The sequence below is a fragment of the Felis catus genome, chromosome B4 (genome assembly GCF_018350175.1).
Source record: "Felis catus isolate Fca126 chromosome B4, F.catus_Fca126_mat1.0, whole genome shotgun sequence".
Classification (NCBI taxonomy): Eukaryota; Metazoa; Chordata; class Mammalia; order Carnivora; family Felidae; genus Felis; species Felis catus.
In genome coordinates this window covers 119,540,041-119,558,788 of record NC_058374.1, presented here as the reverse complement: position 1 = coordinate 119,558,788, position 18,748 = coordinate 119,540,041, and the positions used below count along the sequence as shown (strand labels likewise).

Here is an 18,748-nt window from a genome sequence, read left to right as displayed (position 1 = left end):
AGAGAAAACTCAAGAATGAGTCAAGGATGGGTCCTAAGGCACACAAAAAATGCTAAAGTAATCATTCCAGGTAAAGTCTTAACTGTATCAACAGACAGGAGACAGGAGAACCGAGCCATCTTCAAGTACAAAGAATAGCTTAGACTGGAGCGTGAGGGAGAGCTCGAGAAAATCTGATAGGTCACACACTCCAGTGAGAAACAATGAGCTAGCATGATACTAACGTTGCTCTTCCTGAGATTAGGAGTGACCCATCTCAAAGAGAAAAGCTTCACATTCTCTGCCCCAGTGAAAAGGCATTCTTGAGGGGCTCTAGAATTTTCTTCCATTTTTCCAGAGCCTGTTAGAAACTTCCGAAGGCAAAGCCTATGCCTACCACTTCCCAGCATTAGCAGCCACCTCATGTAAGTCCAGACCGAACAGAGAAAACTGAAATGCTGGTCCTCTTCCCCAAAACACACATCCTATTTAAGCTATTCCTGGAGACTTGTGGTTTTTAACCTGTTAGGGTCTCTGATCCTTTCAAAGAATTTAATGAAAGCTGTAGACTTTTTCTTCCCCAAAACATACATCTCCATCCACAATTTTGCATTCTTATCCTAGACTCCTTGAAAATCTTCCTTAAGAAACCCTACAGCATCAACCTATTTGCTAGTACTTCTATGAAACTTGGTCTCTAACCAAAGTTTTACTTGTTTTTGGAGTTCATGAGACCTATTTGTATTCTTTCAACTCCTGAGAAGAGTAATTCCTTATAATTCCACAAGACCAGCCAAATCCAGGTTAAAAGAGAGTGGCTTTGGAAATCTGCCTGTTGTCTAGTTTTGTTAATGTCCATCTGAGAACAAAGAGCTGAATTTCATGAAATGAGAATCTTCAGGGAAGAGAGTGAGAAATCTCCCATATATAATACCTAAATTGACTAGAGCCCAGCAAACACCTGCCAGCATGGACCTCTCACTTCATAGATGCTCACACTAAACCGTTATATGAGGCTAACCTCATGGAAAACGGTAAATGAAACTACGGTATGTCCTTCTGTCTCAGGTCTTAGTGGGCATATGCGTTATATGATACACCATCATATGTGCACGTGCTTGTATTTGTGAATCATTTGCACATATGACCAAACTTGGTATTTAAGTGTTTATTATTCATGTGTGCTTTAGGTTTTCTGAGAAAGGTAGCTGAATACATCCAAGACAGTCACAGTGGCATTTTATCAATCCAAATGAATTCAGATGAGGGAAACTAGTCATCCATTCGTAATTTTTCTTCTAAAATTTTGTTTAGAGTCACACTTTTACTACCTTTTCTCCAGAGATATAAAATTATCCCAAGAACACAGTACATGTCACATTTGGAAACTGAAATTCATGGAACTGTGTATCCTGAATGTAAAAGCAGTTCAAACTAAAAATTTCAAATAATCAAGGTTAAAAACAGAAAAGTCTTTTCAAAGTTGTATGTTCTTTTCTGTTGTGACAGAAAACTATGAATTAGTGCCTCATTTATGAAGATCTCTATGTTTTATTTTAAAATTACTTAGCTTAGGGCGTCAATCTAAAAATGGAGTAACTTCTTTCACACCTCAAAAATTAACTCAGCTTTGGGAAATATGATGCTACCACATATAAAACCGTAATAAACAGTAAAAGTATTTATGTGCACATAATACACCCAAATGCATTTGCACATCCCAGCACACGTGTATAAGAAGAACTCAGGCTAGCTATAGGGAATGAACTTGGCCAACTGCTCATATTACGTCTAGAATAAATGTGATTTTCAGACAGGAGACTGGGGAGAACCTTCCATTACCTTGCGACCTCCAAATGAAGCCACAGCCTCCACTCCAGTACAGTACTGGCAACACCACCCAGAAAAGCTCATCTTCCAATCGTGTGATTACAAAGCTTTTGTAAGTTACTATGAATTCAATATTTGGGTTCCAGAGGGGATAGAGGGTGTGTTTCTGGCTTGTTTACTTTTATGTTGAAAATATACCAAAATGTCCCCTGCTGAAACTCTTAAAGTATTCTCCCATTCTTATTCTTTTTTTTTAATGTCTTATTTATTTACTTACTCATTTACTTATTTATTTTAAGATAGAGAAAAAGACAGCACGAGCTGGGGAGGAGCAGAGAGAGAGGGAGACACAGAATCTGAAGCAGGCTCCACGTTCTGAGCTATCAGCATAAAGCCCAATGCAGGGCTTGAACTCATGAACCACAAGGTCAATGACCCAAGCCAAAGTCAGATACTTAAGTGACTGAGGCACCCAGGCGCCCTGTCCCTTCTCTTATTCTTAAAGTAGCCTTTTCTATACAGAGAAAGTCCAAGTAAATAGAGCTTTATAATCCCTTTGAATCTTGTGAGCTTAAGATCTATTTTGTATATAGTTGTATATCTTAAATGAGATAAAGCATGATCTTTAAATGGATATGAATAGAAGTATAGCGCATACAGACATCTCCACTCACTCACTAATGATCTCAAAACATTGGCTCTACTACCAGATTTTTTCACTAGAATTATAATACTGGGTATTTTTTTTCTAATAGAAGAGAGAATCAGGCTTAGCTGAAAATGCAATATAAACAGGGAGGTGTTGAAAAAATACTGTAGGTTTGGGCGGGGGCAGGTGATGGTTGTCATGACTACAGCTGGAGAAGGAAAATCACCTCTTTTACAAAGAAATGTTTCAATTAGGGTAAACTTCTCTGATAACTTAAAAAACAAGGATTTCACCGAATTCATTTTTCTTAATTTGATTAAGATGTGGGCATTCTGGTTGTTGCATAGCAATTTGGCCTTTTTTTTTTTTCATTTTGTTATCTATCCCTTTTTTACTGCCTACTTATTGTGAAGCACTGGATTTATTTCAGCAGTAATCTTTCCAAAACTGTAGGATTGAAATGCCTCCTTCCTCCTCCAAAGCTCAAACACCAAATCCCTGAGCCTTTGGAAACTCTCCTTTCAAGGCCTTAACCACGCCCTCTGCTCTCCAGCCCTTAAGGGCTCACCCTCTTCCAGTCGGCAATTTCCTGGTTTGCAGGCCTGATTCCCAACTGCGGTTTTGCGGAGTGCCAGCGTTTCTTCAGTCATGTCAGGAAAATAATTATTTTAATTCACTTTTTTAAAACAACAACAACAACACATAAGAGCTCTTTTTTTTTTTTTTTGAGGGAGATTAGGGAGGGAAAAAAATGACAAAGGAAACCGACTGAAGCTTCAAAGAGTTGAAGAGGAGTCTATTGGTGGAAAGGCAAAGAGGCATTTTGCTACAAACTGCCCCGCAGCTAGAACATGGAGCCTGAGTGGCGTTTTGTCCCGAGGCGGTATTGGATCTGATCACCTAACCGCACGGTGGTTAGTCATTCCTGGGAGGAGACTTTTCTCATCTTCCCCCTCCCCCATTCAGCCCTCCGTGTGGGTTTGCAGCAGGGACCGAACTCTTTCTGTTCGGGAACAACCGAGATGCCGTTCTCCCTCCCCGCTGGCTCCCATCCCGCGCCCATCCCGTTCTCAGGTGGATCAACCACGGGGCGCGCAGCTGTGAATGAAAAGACCCCAAACTGCGTCTCCGCCCGAGAACAGCCTAACGTTAATTACCTACGCAGCCAAGTCAGCCCAAATGGGGTGCATGTTGCTTAGCTTCTCAGCTGTCTCACACAACCCTGTAATTACGTAGAGAGTAGTGTGATTTATTTTTGCAGACATTGCTGCCTCAAAAAAAAAAAAAAAAAAGGAAAACATTTTTAGATGCCCCCATTTTGCAGTTAAATATGATTTGAAAGATGGCATCTTTAGAAGATGCTGCAGTTTTATTATAAAGAGCAATTTACAGCCCTCAGAACTGTAGTTAATTCTACGGCATTCTCTTTCTAAAGGCATTTATTAGGATTAGTTACTCTTAGTTTTTTAAAGTTATTCAGCAACTTTCAGCCAGGAAACCCAGCCAATAGGACTTCCACAGTTTGGTTTCTAAATCGCAACTCATATTTATACTCTTTTTCATAAATCATTGAAATGTTTTGTATTTTAGTATTTAGGTTCTATGCTGATAAAAGAGCTCAGAGGGACAGAATCAACCCAAGATGCCTGTGCAAAAATGAGGGTAAGTTTGCCAAACAATTTTATTTCTAGTCGCTGAAATACTAAATACCGGGTATGGTTACAAATTGCCACTTTTCAAATGACTATTTTCTTCATCTGTTGGTCTGCTGAATCACATTGCTGTTCCATAAAAAGGTGTTTGGGCTTTGTTCATGTTTATACTTGAGTTTATCTCACTGTAGTTTGAGTTGATATCCGTTGGATATATTTATGTATTTGTGCCATATTACATTTATTATTTTTAAAAATTTAAAGTTAATTGTATATACACTGGTCATTCTCCAGATTGAGAAAAATGGTCTTTAGTTGGTTGCAAGAAAATGCTTTAAGCACCTACCTGTCAGTCTGAGAACATTTACTGTAAAGACCACCAGTTAACTAAAAAATTATCAAATGCTAAAGTATTGAGAGCATATTATATAAAGCTAATGTTCTTTATGAGTATTAATTCTTAATTATTCTGGGTTGTTGTTGTTTTTTAGTATAAGAAAAAAAACCATTCAACTCTGAGTTAAATCATGTAAGGGCAGTAAACGTTGACAAAAAGGGCAATTGCAAATGCCTGTGATTGGTGATTGCTGGGTTCCTAGGAAGCTGTATTAGCCAGACCAAGTCTTACTCCTGCTGCACACCCACTTTAGCTTTTGTTTTTTTTCTGTATCCTTTATTCTTGCTTCCTCCATAGCAGATATATAGAGGGGTGTGGCGCTGACTGACAGTACAGATTGAGAATAGTAGGCTTACTCCATATAGCAACTAACACTCAAATTTAAGTTTGTCAGCAAGTGAACCCTAACTCTTATTTGCGGCCAGTTTACATCATCATTTATTTTACATGAGCAGTGTTGGGTGGGAAACATTTAAAAGCATTGAATTAAACTAAAACAGTTATGAAGGCAAATATGTAATACTGATTGCTCTTGGAAGGCTGAGGGTGTGTGAATCTTCATGAAACTGAGACCTCAGTATGTGATCACTGATTTAATATTTGGATCAGCTCAGTAACAGGAAGACTGAAAATAGTTATCCTTCTATTTGATGTAGAGTTATACTTCTATTGTCAGTGCCAAAGAATCTTTATCCCAGGTACTATATTTAGATGAAAAAAGCTGTGGTATGTGTCAGGAACTCTATGTTCTGGTTTTCTTGCTGCTTACATGCTGTGGAAGTCACTCTTAGTCATAATAATAATAACTGCTAATATTTACCAAGTAGGTAAAATGTGCCAGTCTTCTATGCTGGGTGCTTTGTGTGTTTATCCCACTGAATCCTATCACAAACCTAGAGATTAGTAGTGTCCTTACCCCCACTTTACTCTTGAAGAGGCTGAGGCTGAGAGAGGTTAAGTAACTTTCCCGAGGTCACATAGTGAATAACTTGCCAATCTGGAACTAGAACGCAGATCTGACTCCAGCATTTAACTACTGCACTTGCCTGCTTCCCCTGGGCCTCGTTTTCTTACTTAGAAAATGAGGACATGGGACGAGGTGCCCTGTAGGGGTCTTGGTTCACGGTTTTATAATTCTGGGAATCTGGTATTCTCAATATATATCCGCTCTAAATTATGTCACCAGTGAACAATAAAATGGGAACATTTTTCAATCATCAAGCCTCATAATAATTTTAGAGCTATTTATGAACGTGTCTAAGAAATTAATTTGGCATCTCTGATTTAATGCTATTAACTCAATTATCTGAGTCCAGCTACTTCGATGCTGTAATCCGCATAAATAGTGCATACAGCACATAGCACCATTTAAAACCAGATTTGTGATTTGAATTTCAATTTCTTGAAATTAAGTGGATCTGAAATTCCATTCTGATAACAGGGAAGCCATTTTAATAGTGTCAGCGGAGAATAATTTAGTTAAATACTTGTCTGTTGCTTAAAATGAAACAGAAAAGGCCTTCTGTTTAGAATCCATTCTTCTGTTCATTGGGGTTTTTCTGGTTTGCTGCCCTTGGTGTTTATTTGGGGTAGTTTACATGAAAATAGGGACTTCATTGCTTCTTAGAATATCACAAACCCTTATCTCCCATCTTGATTAAACAAATATCAGTCTTTGGTACAGTGGCTGAAGTTGCACTCAGTGGATTTATTAGAGCCTTTCAAAAGGAGAAACTCAGGTTTGCTGTTATCTGGGACTATTGTATTGTGAATTAGAACTCTCACCAACTGAAAATGGTGTGGATCTCAACTGGCAGTTAATTTTCAGTTTGAACTTCAAGACGCTGTTTTATCTGTTTTCAACATGGTAGCATTGCAGTCAAAAGTCCCAGAATGATCAGGTCTACCCAGGGGAAATACTTTAGGACTGGTGATCTTAGAAGTTGATATGTAGTAATATCATTAGGCCAAATTACTGTAGATTAAAACTTTACCTGGTTTTTAACTCTTTGGGTGTAAAAAAAAAAAAAAGACGTTTTCAATTCAACAGTATGCATTTTAGCTGAAATTAAAATTTCTTTCCCAGTAAGAAGTAAATCAGTACGGTTCTTTATTCTGAGAAATGCTTCCTTAGTGTACTTTGTTAACAAAGATGACTAAGATTTGGCTCCTGCTCTCCCTGAGTTCACAGTTCAGTAGAGAAATCCTACAAGTTAACATGTAATTCCCCCAAAGTAGGAGAAGTTTCACTATAGCGTAGTCTTCATGTTTCCATCAACCTGCAGGATCATCACAGATGATCCCCAAAGTGACCTGCAAGCATGGTCTCCTAAAATCAGTTTTTCAATACTAATAGCAGTTAACACTTGACAGCTGTAGACCAGGCCCTGCACATGTGATTATGTGCATTAATTCATTTAATCATGAGTGAGTATTGCTACTGTCCCCATGTTACATGTGGGGAAACAAAAGCCAATGAAAGTTAAGTAACTTACCCAAGGTTAGCCAGCAAGCAGTGCAACCAGGGTTTGAACCCAGGTGATCTAGCTCCACCACCGAACTCCAAACCCTAGGCTGCACTACCTCTCTAATGAGCCCTTGTAACATTTATTGCCCGGAGTTTGAAAATAACTGAAAATGTAGGGGTGCCTGAGTGGCTCAGTTGGTTAAGCATCCAACTCTTGATTTCAGCTCAGGTCATGATTTCACCATTTGTGAGTTCAAGCCCCACATCAGGCTCTGTGCTGGCAGTGCAGATCCTGCTTGGGATTCTCTCTCTCCCTCTGTCTCTGCCCTTCCCTCTCTTTCTCTCTGAAGAGAAAGAAATAAACTTAAAAAAATTAAAAACAAAATAAAATAGCTGAAAATGTGGATCATTTATGTTGACAAAGAGCTTTAGGAACCCTCAAAGAGTCTGTAAAATTAGCTAAATTAAACCATGTAGGTACAGATATATATAGTAATTTGGGGTACATTCCAATATGTTAACCTAAATAATTTTAAGAGAGTTTTTCTTGCATCCTAAGCAACTATATTTTTTTCCATAATACTTAAATACATGTACTTTGCCCCGGCACAAACCAAACACAATGTTCCCCCTTCAGAAACATTTGGAGTGTTTGGTGGTCACAATTGGTTAATTTCTAAGTTTATCTAAGCCTGTTTATTCATCTCTAAGGTCCCCTCCATTTCTGAAACCAAGATAATTCTACACTGATGTCCTGGTATTTTATTATACTCCTATTATTTCAGTCAAAAATAGGCCATCATAAGCTAATGTATGTGAGATGGTAGTAATTCACATCATTCTGTTCAGGTCAGCCAGCCTTTTTCCTCTTCAAACTGCCTTATAATTTTTCTAACAGACTTTACTTTTTAGAGCAGTTTTAGGTTAACAGAAAAATTAAGCATAAAGTGCAGTTATTGAACATACCCCCTCCACCATTCCCTTCCCAGTTTCGCACATTAACATGCATTGATGTGGTACATTTGTCACAATTACGAACAATATTGTTATTAACTAAAGTCTGTGGTTTCCATTAGAGTTCATTCTCAGTGTTATACAGTGTTTGGGGTTTTGACAAATGCAGCCATTACAGTGTCACAAAAGAATTGTTTCATGCCCTAAAAATCCCCTGTGCTCTACCTGTTCATCTCTCCTCTCCCCTGCCCCCCAGCCCCTGGCAACCACTAACCTTTTTACTGTCTTCTGTCTTTTCCAGAATGTCAAATAGTTGGAATCATACAGTGTGTACCCTTTTCAGACTGGCCTCTTTCATTTCTTTAGCAATACGCTTTTAAGCTTCCTTCCTCTATGTTTTTTGTGGCTTGATGGCTCTTTTTTTTTTTTTTAAATGTTTATTTATTTTTGAGAGAGAGAGACAGAGACAGCATGAGCAGGGGAGGGGCAGAGAGAGAGGGAGACACAGAATGTGAAGCAGGCTCCAGGCTCTGAGTTGTCAGCACAGAGCCCAATACAGGGCTCGAACTCATGAACCATGAGATTGTGACCTGAGCCAAAGTCGGATGCTTAACCGACTGAGCCACCCAGGTGCCCAATAGCTCTTTCTTTTTATCACTGAATAATATTCCATCGTATGGATGTACCACGGTTTCTTCATCCATTTACTTATTGAAGGCCATCTTGGTTGCCTCCAGATTTTGGCAATTATGAACAGAGGCGCTATAAATATTTGTATGCAGGTTTTCGTCTTAAGACTTTTTTTTTTTTTCCTGGATCCACACCCTCTTAAAATTATCTTCTTAATTGTGTTTAGTGAAGAAGAATCAATAGGAACTTACATTAAACCCTGATAATTTTTTTTTTTTAATTTTTTTTTTCCCCAACGTTTTTATTTATTTTTGGGACAGAGAGAGACAGAGCATGAACGGGGGAGGGGCAGAGAGAGAGGGAGACACAGAATTGGAAACAGGCTCCAGGCTCTGAGCCATCAGCCCAGAGCCTGACGCGGGGCTCGAACTCACGGACCGCGAGATCGTGACCTGGCTGAAGTCGGATGCTTAACCGACTGCGCCACCCAGGCGCCCCAACCCTGATAATTTTTTTAAGTAGAATTGCAGTTTTTGTCTTCTCTTTCAGAGTTTTCTTTAATAAAAGCCCAAGAGATTAGATATGCCTTGATATTGAGGCATACTTTTAGGACGAATGATTTCTGTGAATTATTTTGCTCTTCAGTAGTACAACTTGGCTGCCTATTACCTTTACTGTGACAGCTTTACAGGCATTTCTGTTAAAATTAAAGTCTAAAAACATATATTAGTAACATGTGAGAAGTTGTAAGAAGTATCTATTTGATCTGAACATATTCATTTAGTGCTGCCTTTTATGTTACTAGTTAGGTTTTCCAGCTAAATCTGTGCTCAGAGACAGGCATTTCTGAAAGGATTCCTGAGGGGAAGCATTAGCTCTGGGATCCTGAATATGATGCCCCCAACATGCTCCCCATGGAACACAGAACCTTCCTGCTGTCACACCTCATGTCACCACTGTATAAACCTGGTTGCTCATGCCCCGTGCCCTTAGAGGGCAGGAACCATGTATATTGTCACCCCAGGGCCTGCCATAACATAGCTACCTTTAGGGTGGTTTTGATGGTGATCAATAAAGTGATGCCTGTAAAGGGTCTAGTTCACTAAAACCTCAAAACACGTTGACCTCTTCCTCCAAAATGTTTGAACAAGTAAATTGATAGATTTGCTTTGGATTATTTCATTTATTTTTTACTCAACTATAACATCAGTATTGCAGTCGTTACCCTGGTTTTCTGCATTCACAATATGTAAGAAAGTATTCAAAAACTTAGGAATCCTGCACTCTTATTATTTTTTTAAATGTTTATTTATTTTTGTGAGAGAGTGTGTGCATGTGTGGGAGGGGGGTTGATGGAGGAAGCAGAGAGAGAGAATCCCAAGCTGACTCCGTGCTGTCAGCACAGAGCCTGACATGGGACTCAATCTTATGAACCATTGAGAACATGTCCTAAGCCAAAACCAAGAGTCGGACACTTGACTGACTTAGGTGCCCCTTAGTTCCAGTTTTTAAAGGCCATCACCAAGAGGAAGAGAAAATGATGGGAAACTGTTGATAAGATGGTAAATGTAATTTTGCAGTTTTATATTTTGGGGGAAGTAACTTGGTTCCTAAATCGATTGGGAGTTAGCTTGCCTCGTTTAAATAATGTGTTCACAGGACTGAACTTTACAAAGCAATAAATAGGTTGCTTTGGCCTTTCAGTGTTCTCTTTGGTATGAGTAATTCCCACTTCAGAGATTCTAAGACGCACAGTGGTTGCTCAAATGAGGGATTTGCTCTGGCCAGATGACGTTCTACTATTCCTTTTTGCCTCCCGAGACTTACACATACCCCATCCCCCAGCCCCGAATTCTGCCTCAGGGTATAATTATCACTAATATACAGTATTCAGTCACTTCCCTAATTAAATATACTATTAGGAAACATCTGCTACTATAAGAGGTAGGCTATTATATTCAATTTCATACTCTAAAATCTTTCTCTAATCCCATAGTTGATGATGAGTATTGTTCACAGGTGTTTGTGCTTGAGGCAATTTCTCTTTTAAGAAAAGAAAAATACCTGTTTTCAACTACAATCAGGTAGAAATCCACCTTCTCAATGCAAATTAGGAAATATATATATATGTATATGTATATATATATATATATATATATATATATATATATTTTTTTTTTTTTTGTCAGGAGTAAGCAGTTCTGGCAAATTTAAATTAGGGAATCTTTCTTTCCCAAAGGGCTTAGATAGTTCAGACACCATAGTTCAGGTTTCTTATTGAGTCCATTCCCCTGACCTTGTCTCATTTTTAAACTTCCAATCTAGAAACAATTCTAAAGTTGAATTTTCAAATCTATAAATTTCCAAATGTACCTTGATTGAAGTGTGAAGACTGTCTTTTTTCTGTGCTTGTCAAAAAAAATAATAATGTTGGAGAATGGATTGGAATGCTTGAAATCAGATTTTAGAATTAGATGGAAATGTTGTCTCTATGCTCTTACAAGAGACTCAAACTGGGGACACCTGGGTAGCTCAGTCGGTTAAGCATTGAGTCTTGATTTCAGCTCTGGTCATGATCTCGTGGTTTGTAAGTTCAAGCCCAGCATCGCACTCTATGCTGACAGCATGGAGACTGCTTGGAATTCTTTCTGTGCCCCTCTGCTGTGTGCTCTCTTTCTTTCTCTCTCTCAAAAGGAATAAAAAGAAACTTTAAAAAGAAAAAGAAGAGACTCAAAACTTAAGTCATGTTTAGTTCCTTCTACAACTCCTGTCTATTAGGATGGTTTCCAGAAATCATTTCAGGGACTACTACTTAGGAACCAGGCTTGGAAGAAATGTGCAAACAGCTGTTTTTTTTAAAAGTCTCCATTTGCTCAAGTTTCAGGGAGGAATAAAATATTTCATTTTTTGCTCCCTCCCAAGTACTGCAGGTCAGTACAGGTCTAAGCCCATAAATATGAGTGTATATTAAAATAACAGTATACACAAGGCAACAGCATTTCTAACTGCTCACTGCTAAGCTTTGCTCACTTGTACTTTTGCTTTGTGAGTGATTTCCTAGGGGTCCTCCCAAAGGAAGACTGAACAATTTTGATCATCTCATCCTATATCATCTTTATACACCCTCACTATTGCACATCACTGAAAGGTTTCATGGCCCTCTTCTGCCTTTAATGCCCACGGAAGCTCTCTTTCTAAACATACTGAGTCCATTGTCATTGGTCCAGATATATTGCTCTGCTGAATATTCATTGTTGGAACCACCATTTCATCACTATCCTAGCATGTAGCCCAGAGATTATTCACTTATGCTCACAGATGTTGACTTTGCTTCTACTCTCTCTTGCCAGTGGGAGGATGTACTTTGGAAAGCAGATAAGTGAAAGCATCCATCCTCAGAATAAGAGCAATGGCTAAAATTTGTTGATGCTCACTACATGCTGGGCCCTGGATTATGTAATCCTCACAGCTCTACAAAGTCGATGCTGTATTAACATACCCATTTTACAGATGAAATAACTAAGACATAGAGGTTAAATATCTTGACACACAGTGGAGCCAAGACAGGAATCCAAACATGCCCTTCTGTGCTATTATTCACTGTACTACAGTGTCTCCTGGAGAAGGAGCTTATCAGTGGGTCTCTTCATAAGTTCAACATGACCATACCTATGTGCACACAAACACACTCTTTTTTTAATTTTTTTTAAATGTTTTTATTTTTGAGAGACAGAGACATGGCATGAGTGGGGGAGGGGCAGAGAGAGAGAGAGACACAGAATCTGAAGCAGGCTCCAGGCTCTGAGCTGTCAGCATAGAGCCCGACATGGGGCTCGAACTCACAAGCTGTGAGATGATGACCTGAGCCGAAGTCAGACGCTCAGCCAACTGAGCCACCGAGGCAGCCCCACACAAACACACTCTTAACTTGTTCTTATAAGTGATGGATTGAACTTATCATAAGTGAGAAGTCGGTGTGTTTTTTCACATGTTTACAATTAGCTTTTTTTTTAGTTTTTTTTTATTTTATTGTTAATTATTTATTTTTTAATTTACATCCCAAGTTAGCATATGGTGCAACAGTGATTTCAGTAGATTCCTTAATGTCCCTAACCCATTTAGCCCATCCCCCCTCCCACAATCCCTCCAGCAACCCTCTGTTTGCTCTCTACACTTTAGAGTCTCTTCTGTTTTGTCCCCCTCCCTGTTTTTATGTTATTTTTGCTTCCCTTCCCTTACGTTCGTCTGTTTTATATCTTAAAGTCCTCATATGAGTGAAGTCATATGATACTTGCCTTTCTCCGACTGAATAATTTCACTTAGCATAATACCCTCTAGTTCCATTCACATAGTTGTAAATGGCAAGATTTCATTCTTTTTGATTGCCGAATAATGCTCCACTGTATATATATATACCACATGTTTATCCATTCATCTGTCAATGGACATTTGGGCTCTTTCCATGCTTTGGCTATTTCAGTAGCGCTGCTAATAAACATTGGGGTACATGTGCCCCTTCGAAACAGCATACCTGTATCCCTTGGATAAATACCTAGTAGTGCAGTTGCTGGGTCTTAGGGTAGTTCTATTTTTAATTTTTTGAGGAACCTCCATTCTGTTTCCCAGAGTGGCTGCACCAGTTTACATTCCCATACAATTAGCTTTTTAACTAAAAAAATATATACATTTTTAAACTTCTCATTTTATTATTATAAAAGTAATAAACATTCATTGTTATCCAGTTTTAAAACATAGATAGGGAAAGGGGAAATAAAAAGGGAGCGCCTGGGTGGCTCAGTAGGTTGAGCAATCTGACTTTATCTCAGCTCAGGTTATGATCTCACAATTCATGACATCGAGGCCCATATCGGGCTCTGAGCTGATAGCACAGAGCCTGCTTGGGATTCTCCTTCTCTCTCTCTCTCTCTCTCTCTCTCTCTCTCTCTCTCTCTGCCTCTCAAAAATCAATAAATAAACATTAAAAAAAATTGTAATTTTATCACACAGAGATGGTAAACACCTCTCTGTTAACACCTTGTTCCTATGTAATCCTCCAAACTAATTAATCATGCATTCATAGGCATCTCTTTTCTACAAAGCAATAGAAATATACTGTGCCTACTGTTTTCTATTTTCTAATCTATTTTTAACATAACATATTTTAAAATATTTTTGTTCCAATAAATATTTATCTTCAACATTATTTGTAGTGGTTGAACAATATTCCAATCAATAACTGAACCAAACTCATTTAACCAGTTCCCCTTGTTGGTCATTAGGTCATTTTGAATCTTTTCAAAATATAACCAACACTGTGGGCAACATCCTTACACCTACATCTTTTGCAACGGGTCTGATTGTTTCCTTAGAATTAGCCACTAAATATAGACTGGCTAGGTCAAAAGTATACACATCTTGGGGCACCTGGGTGGCGCAGTCGGTTAAGCGTCCAACTTCAGCCAGGTCAAGATCTCGCAGTCCGTGAGTTCGAGCCCTGCGTCAGGCTCTGGGCTGATGGCTCAGAGCCTGGAGCCTGTTTCTGATTCTGTGTCTCCCTCTCTCTCTGCCCCTCCCCCGTTCATGCTCTGTCTCTCTCTGTCCCAAAAATAAAATAAAAAACGTAGAAAACAAAATTTTTTTTTAAAAAGTATACACATCTTGAAACTCTGGGTAAAAATTGCCAAACTGCCTTCTAAAAACCTTGTTCCAGTTGACACTTCCGGAAGCAGTACACGAAAGTGTGTTGGTGTTTGCTCGTCACGTCTCTCAAGGTATATACTTAATACCTTGGATGTGCTCCTAGTTGAGGGAGAACTGGGGAACTTTTATGAGAAACCATACATCTTCAGCGTTACCCCTGGGCCTGTCAGCTCTGTCTGATCAACATCTATTCTAGAAGTACCTCTAGAATCTATCTTTATGACCTGAACTCTTTATTTTATGTGAAGGATGTTTTTTACTTTCACAGTCCCTGAGAAACCATGGAAGTTTAATTCTTGTTATTTGCTCTGAAGACCAAGATCTGTAACTAAGTGCTAACTAAGGATTTTTGGAAATCACTTGTCAAGTGGAGGATAGTGTGTTTTGATAAATTAGCTTCTCTCTGAATTAATGTAGGATGCGGTACAACTGAGTTTACATGCATAGCAGCAGAGAACAGTTCTGACAGTGACTTTCAATCAAAAGTCAACTATTTATTTAACTTATTTATTTTGAGAGAGAGAGAGCACGCAGAAGCAGGGGAGTGTAGAGAGAAGGAGAGACAGAATTCCAAGCAAGCTCCACACCATCAGCACAGAGCCTGATGCCGGGCTTGAATTCATGAACTGTGAGATCATGACCTGAGCCAAGACAAGGAGTCAGATGCTTAACCACCTGTGCCACCCAGGAGCCCCCAAAATCAACTGTGTTTTTAGAACAGAAGTTTTCAAACTGTGGTAACAGCAGTAGCTTCTGGAAATTTGTTATAGGTGCAAGTCTTAGGCCTTATCTCAGACTCACTGTCTTAGTTTTTCAGGCTGCTATAATAAAAATACCATGTGACTGGGAGAAATTTATTTCTTGTGGTTCTGAAGGCTGAGAAGTCCCCAAGTCAAGACACTGGCCAGCCCTCTTCCTGGCTCATAGATGGCCATCTTCACTGCCCTCTCATGATGGAAGAGGACCCTTTTATACCTTTTATAAGCACACTTAATCCCATTCACAGCTCCACTCTCATGACCTAAGCACCTCCCAAAGGCCCCAACTCCTAATACTTTGGGCATTAGGATTCAACATAAGAAGTTTGGGAGATCACAGACCTTCAGTTCATAACACTTACTGCATCAGAAACTGTAGATGTGGGGCCCAGCGATTTGTTATTTACCAGGCCTTCCATGTGATTCCAATGCCCACTAAAGTTTGAGAACAGCTGCCTTGGTCCACTGGGCATTCCTGTTAAGTCTGCCATGCAGTTAGGTTGCCCTGGTGGAATCATTCTGCCATGGGGCCTGGAAAGCAGCCAGGGCCAGAGGAGTAGAGATAGAGGGCATCGCTTTGCGCTGTACTAGATTTGGCCAGGGTGTGTGAGTTACACTTGGCAGTACAATAGCCATGTCTTGTGCCAAGGGAGTAGTTAGAATGGCTGCCTGCCCACCGTCTGCTCTTGTCACATGGTCGTACCAGGCTCTGTACTCACCCAGCCCTTGTGTCAGGCTTCTCCTGGCCAGAAAAGCCCTTGAGAGGTCATCTAGCCTCATTTCTCAGCCAAATGAGACTTACCCCTAAGTCATCAGTGACAAATAAGAGTCCAGACTATTTTTAAAGACATCCAGAGGGGAAAACTTTGCAGCTGCCCCTAATAATCCTCCTGCTGTTTCAAAAAGTCTTTCCTTCTCAGCACTTGCAATTTGAACCAGTTCCCTATTGCAAAAATGAAGACCTAACCCTTCTCTCCTTGAGGCTGACAAATCACAAGGTCGGTAAGGCTTTCCCATCCCATAGGAATCTCCTGGCTTATCTCTAATCACATCTGTGGTTCTCCTCCAAGTTCTTTCAAGGCCTCCGTGCCTGGCTCTGGGCACCAGGGCTCTCTGAAAAGTCTGCTGAGCTCCTGGTGCACTGAGAGGCTGGCACTGTGGTTCTTTATAAAGCTGGCTTTGTGCTCGTTACCATACATTCATTTGTTTGTTCATTCACTTAATAATTATGGATTTCAGCAGCTGTTAGACTGAACCCTATGAAATTGCTGATATTTCACCATTTTTTTGACCCATAAAAAATGGCAGTGTCATAGGGCTAAACCTGAGACCATGTGCTAGTCATTATGGGGGAGATCAGAGACAAATCAAGAAAGATGTGGGCCATCCTCCAAGAACTCCCTGTATGGTGAGGGAGACAAACCTGAGACCCATGGCAGCGAAACCTAAGGGAGAGTGGCAGAGGTTCACAGGGCATACCTGGGGTAAGAGGTGGCCATCCTGTCAGGCTGCGAGGCCACACGAGGCTTTCCCAGAAAATGATGTTGAAACTGAGTTCTGGAGGGTAAAGGTGCATTTCAAATAGCCGATCTGTGGTCTGCTTTCTATCTCTTAGAACCTCTGCAACATAATTAGTATCACTAAATACAAAATACAACACTGCTTGTTTTCTACATTTTTTAAATCATTTGAAAGGCACTGAGGGCTACCAAACATAATTGTCTGATCCTATTTTAATTTACTTGTTGAGACTGAATATAATAATTAAGCTTTGAAATGATCTAAAGAAAATATTATATGGCAAAATTAATAGTTACGACTCAGCGCTGAATATCTAACTAGAAAGCATTCTCAGGGTAGCCACGTGTAGGTTAAAAATATACTGTGAGCTGGATGGCAGTAGCCCATCCAGAAATCTGTTCCCCAGTCTGCGTTTAAAATACACTGGAAATGAGCAGGGTATTGTAAGAATGAAGGGTTGGTGATCTCTTCCCCATGGGCTGCCTCACTCTGTTCCCTCTCTGTACTGGTTATGGGGCACAAATGACTCTCATTAGGAACATAAACATCACTCCGGACTCCAATGCAACATTACGGCTCACAGCTGAAGTGCTCCCTGTTGTAAACCTCTTTGCTCTCACTCACACTTACGAAAGCCATGCTCTGACACCAGAGCATCCCTGCAGTCTCAAAAGGATATTCTCAGACTGTTGACTCTGCATTAGAAAAGGAGAAACTGTCCCTTCTCGGGGCATGCTATAAGGATAAAATAAAAGTACCAACAGCAATCTCTGACTTGATAAAAAGATTAAAAGATGGTATTACTTTCCTTGGTGTGTCCAACAATCCCTCTTAAAAAAAAAAAAAAAGGTTCTAAAAGTGTTCAGTTACTTTACAGTATCTCAGGTGCCCACCTCCAGATATGACATTACAGTCTGTATTCTGTGTAAATGCTTACAGATAATATAAACCCAAGTGCTAAATGTAAAGCTGGCTTTGCATTTAAGATTCAAAAGTTGCACTTTATTTTGGATTTCAGAAAGGTAGGTATTTTCCCTCTATAACTAAATACTGTTTCTGTTAGAGTAATAAAAGGATGATAATCTTATTTTGGGAAACTGTGAACAAAATACAATTGAATATCACTGTAATGCTCTTAGCAGGAGAGCAAGATGCTATGAAGGTTAAGTTAATTTTGGGCATTACCCATGAGTATTCAGCTGCTCGGTATCCAGAGGTCCTCATTACAAGTGAATCTCTCCTATAAAGCTGGCACTGAAGGGGAGGGAATTTGAGGGCTTGGAGAAGGCTCAGAAAGTCCACCAAGAATATGGTGCAGAAAAAAAAAACAACTGGAAACAAAAGAGAACCATAACATAAGGTTTGCCCTGAGCATTTCACTGGGGAAAAGAGCCTGAAGAAGTGAATTCTGTTTATACAGATCAATAAGGCTTGAATGTTTAACATACGTACATATATGGGAGTATTAACTACCAGAATCGCAGCAAAGCTTGCAGATAAGTCATAGAGACCAGTGTCACCTGCAGCTGAGTGCTTTGTAACTTGAGCAGTGATGGCCAGACTAGGTGCCTCCGTCCCTGGGAAGGAGAAGAAAACAATAATTTCAACATGTAAGAGAAAATGGAGACGGCGGGATGTGGGCTGTCTGTGATTGGACTGGAGCCCTGCTCATATTTCGGTATCTGTACGGCCTTCACAAAATGAAGTAGGCGCTTATTGGATTTCTTGCCTGATTATTCTCCCTGAAGACTCGGTATATTAGCTTTCTTCTATGCGTCTTCAACCTTTCATTAAAATAGCGTCTGAAAAGACCTCTTTGAAAGCTCTGTCAAAGTACACCAACAGAAAATCCCCTAAAACAGGTTGGATTTCTATCTCCTAGAATTTTAAATGCCTTAAAGAAGGGGCATTACGTTGAAGAGCTGCCAGAGTGACTCTGTGGCCAGCCAGGGTCCATCATCATCTTGTCACGGCGCGCAGTGGGAAAGAAGCTCGGTTTGGGCTCCAGATTGGACTGTGTGGCCACCCCCAGCGCTGCCGTCCACACAGCCTGCAGCGGGGGCACACCAGCGTGGCCTTCAGCTGGGAGAGCAGGGGCTCTTGGCACCTAGAAAAAATGACCACCTTTTCTCTTGTCTTCTTTGTCCATGTTGTCTGAGCGTATAACGTAGAATCCTTGTATCGGGACAGAAATCATCGCTGATGCCCTCA

The 18,748-nt window shown here is 39.9% G+C and overlaps 1 protein-coding gene across 20 annotated transcripts in view; it reads left to right on the top strand.

Moving 5' to 3' along the window:
* ANKS1B (ankyrin repeat and sterile alpha motif domain containing 1B) overlaps positions 1-18,748 on the top strand; it is a 1,072,204-nt gene that overhangs the window by 1,011,402 nt on the left and 42,054 nt on the right. For 16 of the 20 annotated variants that reach the window (XM_011284166.4, XM_019835377.3, XM_045062214.1 and 13 more), the window contains 2 exons: positions 1,793-1,921; positions 4,049-4,120. In XM_011284166.4, the coding sequence (XP_011282468.2) occupies positions 1,793-1,921; positions 4,049-4,120 (201 nt within the window). Of the gene's footprint in view, positions 1-1,792; positions 1,922-3,214; positions 3,373-3,458; positions 3,533-4,048; positions 4,121-18,748 lie in introns of those variants that run through there. The other 4 variants (XR_002159998.2, XR_002159997.2, XM_023257362.2 and 1 more) reach the window with 3 other exon arrangements.